The sequence below is a fragment of the Xiphias gladius genome, chromosome 11, assembly GCF_016859285.1.
Source record: "Xiphias gladius isolate SHS-SW01 ecotype Sanya breed wild chromosome 11, ASM1685928v1, whole genome shotgun sequence".
Taxonomy (NCBI): Eukaryota; Metazoa; Chordata; class Actinopteri; order Istiophoriformes; family Xiphiidae; genus Xiphias; species Xiphias gladius.
Window position 1 is genome coordinate 21755464 of NC_053410.1, and position 8869 is coordinate 21764332.

The 8869-nt window shown below is 41.2% G+C and overlaps 1 protein-coding gene across 3 annotated transcripts in view; it reads left to right on the plus strand.

Moving 5' to 3' along the window:
* Window positions 1–6703, plus strand: part of dntt (deoxynucleotidyltransferase, terminal) — an 81497-nt gene extending 74794 nt beyond the window's left edge. For all 3 annotated transcript variants that reach the window (XM_040139568.1, XM_040139567.1, XM_040139569.1), the window contains exon 11: window positions 6231–6703. In XM_040139568.1, coding sequence (XP_039995502.1) covers window positions 6231–6317 — 87 coding nt within the window. In that variant the 3' untranslated portion in view covers window positions 6318–6703. The remainder of the gene's footprint in view (window positions 1–6230) is intronic.
* Window positions 6704–8869: the final 2166 nt, after the last annotated feature.

An 8869-nucleotide genomic window follows, 5' to 3' on the forward strand; every position in this document is an offset into this window, starting at 1 on the left:
GGTCACTAATTCAGGAAGCACTCCTAAGGGTCGTATCAGAGGGTTGGGACAAACAACCTATATAGTCGTTTAGGTTGGAGAACTTTTGAAGGTTGTTATTAAAGTAATAAAACAACTGATGTGATATACATATATATTCTACTTTGACAACATCATAAGGACACTGAAAAATGGTAGAACTTTTATTACACTTCTCTCAGACTTGTTGCCGTATCTGTTCATTACTTTGGGGAGCCTAATCAAGTAAGTTACTCTGATTTCTAAATGTTTACTCCTCCATGGGAGCAAAGAGCCATAACACCAGGGAAATCGAGTGAGGATTCCATTGTTTCTGATTAGGAATTCATTATTTGCTACCTGTCTACCTCTCTGCCCAGTGGATGGGCTGATTAGCAAGCCGAGGAAGGATAGGTAATGACGATAACACTAAACTCAATAGCTGTTTTATAGGCAGCGGTGCTTTATGATGCTTGCACTAATTGCTGGTGTGATTAGTGAGGTGTCTGTGCCCTCTCTGGTTGCTCAGGCTGTCCTGTGAACTGAGCTCCAGCAGACCGGTGCACAGGGGAAGTGTGGGTGTGCGGCAGATCGTTACAGGAAGAATACACGGGGGCATAATCGACTTCCCACTTTTTCTGCGCCTGTCAGCCCTTTCCTGTGTGCTGCAATAAAGACAAATTAACTTAGAGGCAATCAAAGGATTTTTTTCTTGATCTCTTTGCAATAAAGTGATCTATTTCTAACTGTCAGTGAGAGGAAGAGAGACCAAATGAAAAAAGGAAACTGAGAACATAAGCTGATTTGATAACTTAACTTAACTTAAAAAAACAAACATCACATTCCTTTCTGCCTTGAGTGTGCCTTCTCTGATGGATGTGCACACTGGGCTCCTTACATAAAGGTGGATGTCCTCAAACATAAAATGCTTTAGTCTGAATGTGTTCCTCCCGCTGTTAGACCCATGAAAATAGAGCATGTTGAAACCATGGCTTTTGAAAGCTTTATGCGCATCTGTCATTCAGTTTGACCTCAACACTTGAGTTCTTTATACAGGGCCATTTCTAGGGTGGCCAAGCAGAGAGCCAGAACTGAAAGTGACATGGCAGCACTCTTACTGAGGTTTTTACTCAGATACATTTTCCTACCAGTGAGTTTGTGTATGTGAATTTGCATGGATTTCAGGTTGTGTTTGCATATTTCTCTCTGTGACCTTTATCTTGGCTCTCTTAGCCGACTTCTGTTTTCTTTTTGACTCACTGTGTTTCTAAAAATTTCTCTCTCTGCCTAATATTTAAAATGCAGTGTTTATATAAGCTAATTCATCACATATTATTTCTTTACCTCTTGTTTAATCTTTGAATTGTACACACTAACAGTTAACTTGTACCAAGCCAATACTGACATTAAGTGCTTTAATTGTGGATATGCAGTGTACAACAAATCCTTGTAAATATCAACATGATAGTTAAATCCCTATTTGTGTTTATCCATGGGCGCTCTGCTTTCTGAATTATAATCTGAACTGTCAAATATTTTAAGCATCTGCAGTAACTGATTTTTGCACCGTTTTAGCTCAGCAATCTTTAAAGGATTTACATAATTCCATCTTATAATGTAGTTATGTGAAAGTGTTAGCAAACAGCTGCCCTTAACACATCCAGCCGACATGGACCAACATTAGCATTCATTTGGAGTCATGATTTGATGATGGTTGTTAAATCTAATGATAGTTAAATCTGAAAACACATCTATCCCTCCATCCATGCTAAAATGGCGTTTTTCTCCTCTCAAAACACAGCTTTTCCAAAACAGCCTCCAGAAATCTGTAAATCTTAAAACACTGACTTGGTGTTTCATGGTGTACGGGGAAAACAGAGCTTTTCCAAAACGATGACATGAGCCAGCCTGCTGAGGGTCAGGGGCTGTGTGCCACTTAAATTAAGTAGGCAACTAGTCGTCTCCAAATTACTCCCTGATCATGCACTTTAAACTTGATATAGCCGACCATACAGCACAGCTGTTGTCATTAACTTGCAGTTATGCTGATTTTGTCAGACTTTTTTGTGACCATTAAATAATGATTTGGTAAGCTGGGCTGTCTGCCCCACTCTGTACCAGATGTTTGCTGTTTACCAAATGAAAACAAAAACATGCTGAAAGAGGCTAAAATGCTCTGTAGAGGTGAGGGAACTGCAGAGATGGGTAATGATCCCCTTTGGGTTCATCACTAATCTGATTCAATGTTAAAATATAAAACAATATTGTTTAGAGCACCTTTACAGAAAGTTAGTTTAACTTAAAAACGAGCTCCATTGCTGATCTGAACTTTACTTATTTGTTCAATGAATGCAGGATCAGTTTTTCATTTGCAACATAGCCACGTAGTTCTAATGGCTGTGGCTGTAGGACTATGTGACAACTCCAGAGCTTGCCAGTTGTGAAAGATCCATATTGAGTTGCACAGTGGGAGACATTCATTTTCAACATCCAGGTTTTGGGAATGTAAGTGCTCTCCATTGACAATTCGAAGTGACTGACATCTGGAGCTCTTTGATGGCTTTGGATGGGCATGAAACTCTCTGTTGTATTAGGAGTACAAAGGATGAGCAGCTGTCTTATAAAATATCTGGTTTATTGATAAAAAGTCAAACGTAAAACTGTGTGTCCGTAAAAAACATGAGAATTCAACTGCAACTCCTGAGGTGCATTTCACTCAGAAACATCCAATCACTGAGCTTAAAACTCTGTTGCACACGCCACTAACATTTGGCAGTTTAAATCGGTCCACTCTGGCACAGTGTATTAATGTGTCCAAATGAAGAAGTAAAATATTCAGAATTTGCTACAGTTCTGATTCACATACTCTGGCTTTTTCTGCCCAGCAAATGCGGCCCAGGCTCATGGGTATCGTAGTATTTAAGGGGAGTATGACTTACACTGCAAGTTTCCTTCATTTAACTTTCTTATCATTTAACTTTTCTTACAGCTACGTGGGAAGAAAGAAAACTTTGTGTTGAGTTTTAACCCACCTACCATGCATTCTGGGAAATATGATAGGAAATTTGCGTACCATGTTTCTGTAGAAACTGAATTTTATGAGTTAAGTAAACACTCAGCAGGACATTAATTCAACTCGTTATAATTCAAAAGACCTCATTTTTGATTTTCCATTCCTAAACGGGAGTACAAATGATTTAAAGTTGACAGCTTGATATATATTAATTATAGGAGATCTGTGGATTTTACTAAATTCCATTATGATGTTTTATAGTGTACAGTTTCAGTCATCACGCCAGTGGTGAAAATGATTGATATTGAGCTTCCACCATGTTTCCGTCCTTCAAATGCTTGCCGGCAGGGGGGCTGGTAGGGTTGAACAGATTTCCAGGTTGTCCCTTTGTCTCTCTGTCTCTCTGTCTCCCTCTCTCTCTTTGATGTGTCAGAGGAGTTGCTTTGCAGTCAGGCAGGCAGCGATGTCCATCAGCTCCATCCATCAAGCAGTGGGCCGGGTGGCAGAGAGAGGATGACGGGCAGCAGAGAAGGGGCAGATGTTTCGCAGGCCCTGATATGTGTGTAGTTCACGAGGGATGTCATTACGCAGCAGACAGGGAAACGTGTAGCTGATTAGCAGCTTATTAAGTCAAGGACACTGGCTCACAGTAGAACACACCTCCTCCATTCTGGCTTGTGGTGCTGACGGCTTGCCAGTCAGTGAGAACCTGAGTGGATCAGACAGATAACCTCTCTTTCTGATTATTTCCTGGTCTGTTCCTAAACTCTATGGTCCTTTTGATAAAACAAAAAGCTCTGAAATAAAAGCTGCTTTTATCATTTCAACTGTATATTCCCTGTGAATGCCTAAAGGGGACAACTCAGAGGTACATAAGGTTTGTGGATTTATCTCTCAGAAAGCTCACAACGTGTTGTGCTAAGTAAATAAAGCAGCATCTCCCTGAGGGCATGATTGCAGGAACTGAGGAAAGTGGACAGTGCAGCGGAAAGAGGGCTTTAGCCCTGATCCGAGACAATGGCTAAATTGGTAATGCTGAGAATCTCATCTGTGCCCTGTGTTTTCCCCTTTAGTTGGATCTCCTGAGTTTCCACTGAACAGTAAGCCCTGCCATGTGTTGTTAGAAATGTGGATTTACCACAAATCACATCAGCCTTGTCCAGTGCTCTCCTTTCTTTCCTGTTTTCTTCCATTCCTCCTCTACCCCTGCCACCTATATTTATCACTATATATTTTTTTATTTATGTTTAATAGAGTATAGCTTACCGCACCATAAACTGCAGCAATGTTTGTCTGCATTTCATGTGTTTTGAGTGGTAAGAGCAATAAATGGGCTGAGGGTTAGGAGAACAGTGAAAAAAGGCAGTGGTGGACCACTTAATGGGCCACAGGAGGGTTTCACTCAAATGTTATACTGTTTCATCAAGAATAAACTGTTTTTTGTGAAAGAGAGATAATGTTTCTCAGGAAGGCACTGATAAATGTTTTTGTGTGCGGGAGAAAATGAGGGACGGAAACAGAACCGGTCTCAGATATTCGTCTCTCGTATCGTCTCTCACAGTCCACAGATTTACAGAATTGAACGTTGAGGGATAATTTTGCTTTATTAAAACTTTGGTCTTATTTTTGTACTTCTGGCCATCATTTCTAGGATCCCCAAGTTATTTCAACATGTCCAAGGTAAGGCAGTCAGATGATAATACAAGTTTTACCCTTTCTAACCTAAACTGGTGCCACGCTGTTTCATACCCGAGTAAACCTCCAATGCCCGGTAGCAATAAGCGCCCATAATCCACTTGTAAATCATAAACAAGACACTTCTTATAACTTTAGATCTTGTCTAATGATCATCATGTTTACATGTTTTCTGAAGAATCCAAAGTAATCTTGTGATAGTTGTCCATGGGTACAGTCAGTGCGTTTAGGTGCACTTAAGTAACCAGGTTACTCAGAGAAAGTGGGTTACCAGGTCATCGTAAAACGTGTTCACATCCCCTGTAGTAGCCTGGTTACTGTAAATCCATGTATACATGCAACCGGTCTGTCATCAGATTTCTCTCCTTCTCCCAACCTTTTTTGAAGTATATCTCTCTTATTTTAACTGTATTACCAATAGAAAATGCTGTTTCCTGACTTTTTTCCCCGTGTGTGTGTCGGAGCAGACTGACAACGCAGTGAGGGAAGCACAGGACACAGTTTTCCTGTGCAACGGGGGGTTTTTACAGACCTTTTGAATACGCTCACATTCACTTTTACTTGCAAGTAAAGTGATTAAGATGATTTGTCTAAACTGTCGGCTTTTTTCGTGCCCTCATTTCTTGGCCTGTCAGACTTTGCTGTACCAATGTTTTACACGTTTCCAGATCTCAGCAATTACTTTGTTCAGCGTTGCCATAACTGAGAAAATACAGCCAAAGCTTCAAGTAACACCCAAGTTGTTTAACCCAAAATATGCTTTAACTTTAACCAAAATTAGACTTAAAAGAGATGAAAAGAGCTCCATGCAATGTTCACCCAAACCTCCCTGCCGCATGGCTAACCTGTCATTTGCATTTAAAAAAAACAAGCCAGTACAGAGGGAGACGTGCCTTGTAGTGTTTTTCCCTCTCTTGGCTGCCTACTAGTTGCTCTCAGTTATCTCTGCCGTCAGCTGGCAGTGGGGGCTGACATGCTCTTGGCTTCTCTGCCATCTCTTTGCAACGTGTCAGGTCCAGTTTAGCACTTGAAGACAGGATGTGTCAGAATCACAGCCCTCTCTGTCTCCAGGCTATCTCTCTCCCAAGGTGAGTCAGGCCTCGTCACCACTCCTATAGAGACATAACCCATCACATGGCGTTGGTCGACAGCCAGCAGTTAATAGCCTCGTCATGATTTGTCAGGGAAAATACTCATCTGCTGAAGAGTGCGATCACTTAGAGCAAGGTTAGAGTGTTTATGGGTCGGAAGGGAGGTGGACGATCAAATGTAAATCTGTACAGTCATGGCATGTTGGGCCTTGGCAGAAAGTGAGCAAATAAAATCCTAAATTGAAATTGACAGCTTGCCGTGGAGATAGGAGTCCAAATACAAACACAGTTAATACTGTGAGTACAAGACATGAACATTGTCAGGAATATTGAAACTTAGAGTTGAGAATCTGTGGATCTGCTCTGGTGTCACTAAGACAAATTCCCATTTCTGCACAAGTCAATGACTTTCTGTTTGTTTGTCCTCTCTCTAGAAAGAGTTCCTGGCAGCTACGACTGAAAGGGACATCTTTGCCCATCTGGGGCTCGAGTACATTGAGCCTTGGCAAAGAAATGCGTAGGCCTCCGCTACCCCCTGGCTGGATGACACCCTCTGCGTACATCAGTGTTTATCCCATCTGCTTGTCGTTCGCTCTCCTGTGATTCACATTCAAACAGCTTTTGATTACCTTACACTTTTGTGTTGATGTTGCCATTATTGTTGTTGTTGTTGTTGTCTGGATTACATACTGCTGTATGATTCATAATACTACGTATTCACTATTGTCTGTTAGCAAGTAAACACCCTCCTTAACCATTCACGGTTTGCCTGTCTGTAAATGTTGTAATCATAGGCAGGACACAAAGACAAATCAGTCAGAGTACGCATTGCATGAGGGTGCTTGCGAGGTGCAGGAGAGAGAGTGAGAGTCTGAAAGAAACACAGAGGGAAGCAAAAGAGGGAAGGGGGTGACCACAGAGAGAGAGGGAGGGCGAGGGAGAAGACAGGAAGCAATGAGAAAAGCGAGGGGGAGGGGAGCTTTTGTTGAGCAAAATGTTGTAATCACCCTCCTCCTGGCAGGAAAGTGCTCGGCGTGAAGCTGAGCCAGGTCTCCGGGGAATTGAGAGGCGGGTAATGAGCTTCAGATAGAGGAGCGTTTGGCGTCGTCATTTAGCCTCCATTTAAACCTACGTCCACTGGAGATCATTTAGCTGGCATTCTGCTATCCAAAGAGCCGTAGCCTCCGCTCTTGTTCCAAAATGAATCCCCTTCCCCAGATGCACGGCTGAAATTAGAGGCAATCAGCTGCACCGGGAAATCATGAAGAATTCAGACGGAAGGTAAATGAGTTCACTAACCACATGGATGGATCTTGGCATTCAAAGCGACTCTGGCTCCAATGCATAAAACATCCATTATCTTATTGCTTTGACTTTGGTTTATGTTTTATGTATGATGGTTGTTTGTCAAGATTTGTGTCTTTATTTTTCAAATGTACGGTTGCTCTGTAGGACAAGGATGCACTTATGAAGAAAATGTATTGATCCCTGTGGGCAATTTGGTTAGGTCTGACTTGTTTCTCCAGTGTTGACATGTCCTGCCCTGCTGTCCACACCCCAACACACTTTCCCATGATGCTCAGCCTCTGGTTTATCCCATGCTGCCTCAGTGAGAACAGAGACAGACGAGAGCAAGGCAGTCTAGTGAATCACCCTATTTAAAGATCTTTAAGTAGAACAGTCCGGCACTATGAGGACTTGACCCGAGCCTCCTCCTTCCACACTTTCTTCTTTCCCCCTTTTGGTCTCTGTCTTTCTTTCTGTGACACAAAACAAACTTCAAAGGCCCCGAGTTGTAGTGTTAACCATATGGAGCAAGCACCGGCACCCTTCTCTCCTGGGTTATCTTATGTTTCCACTTTAAAAACAGGGATGAACTTTTTTTTAAAACAAATAATAGGAGATCTCTCCAGAGTCAAAAGGAATTTAATCTGACCTCAATAAATTTACATTTCTCCTGATCTCTTTTTCCTAATTGTTTTTCAAGTGCAAATGGGATTTCTTTCTACTCTCACATGAAATATTCACTAGTGTAAAGGGATTTAAAGGCTGCAGCACTCAATCTAAGAATTCACACATTGTTGTTGGGGTCTCAGAGAGCCTTAAACTGTTTGTAAAGATTAAAAAAACTAAGAATTAAGTGCATTATGGCAAAGCTATCTGCTCCAGTGTCCTCAGCTGCATTCCCTATGGAGCAGTACATTTGCATGGCATCACAGATTATTAGGTGAGTCCATCTTTTCTCTTAGTTACTTTATCTGGCTATACTGCAGGAGGTAGCTGTGAATACCCAACAATAAAACTGATTATGCTGAATACCTCAACACCTAACCTCAGTGAACTCCGGTAATTACCAATTGTAATACAGAAAATTATTTTTGAAATGCACCTTAATAAACTTTATAGACATTTTTAGTCTTATCACACACTTTCACTGTATAGGACGAATAAATAGAGCATAGAATTTGGTATGGCTGGAAGGGACACGTTCCTACATATGCTAAGGTGTTGCTGCATTTTCTCTACCAATATTAATGATTTTGTCTTTGTAACTCATCTTGTTGTTATATTAATGTTAAGGTGTATGCAGAGTTGCCACGTTTGTGCAACAACTAGGTCATTTGGATTGAGATTAAAGGTGCAAGATATAGGGGATGCTTGACCAGATGATGACCGTCAAGATCAGTGTTGGCCAGCTGCAGCACTGCCAGTAGCGTCTGTGGGAGATTCATCATCTCACAGACGCCACTGGCAGCACAGGAGAACTAGTCAGGCTGTTCAGTAAAGGAAAAATACTGATCCCACAATGTCAAAATATGGGATTACGAGTAACGGCCCTGCATTCAAAATGTTACTCAAGTACAACTACAGAAGTATTATAGACTATATTATTTGACTGTTAATATTTATGCACGGTTGAGATAGTGTTAATATCTTTATACTACTAGCGTTGGGTAATTTAATCAATAAAAATACATAATATTTTATAGGCTTGTCATTACTGTTTTGTGTGTAAAATCGTAATATGCAACGTAAGCAGGAACTATAGTTATCGAATAAATGTAGTGGAGTT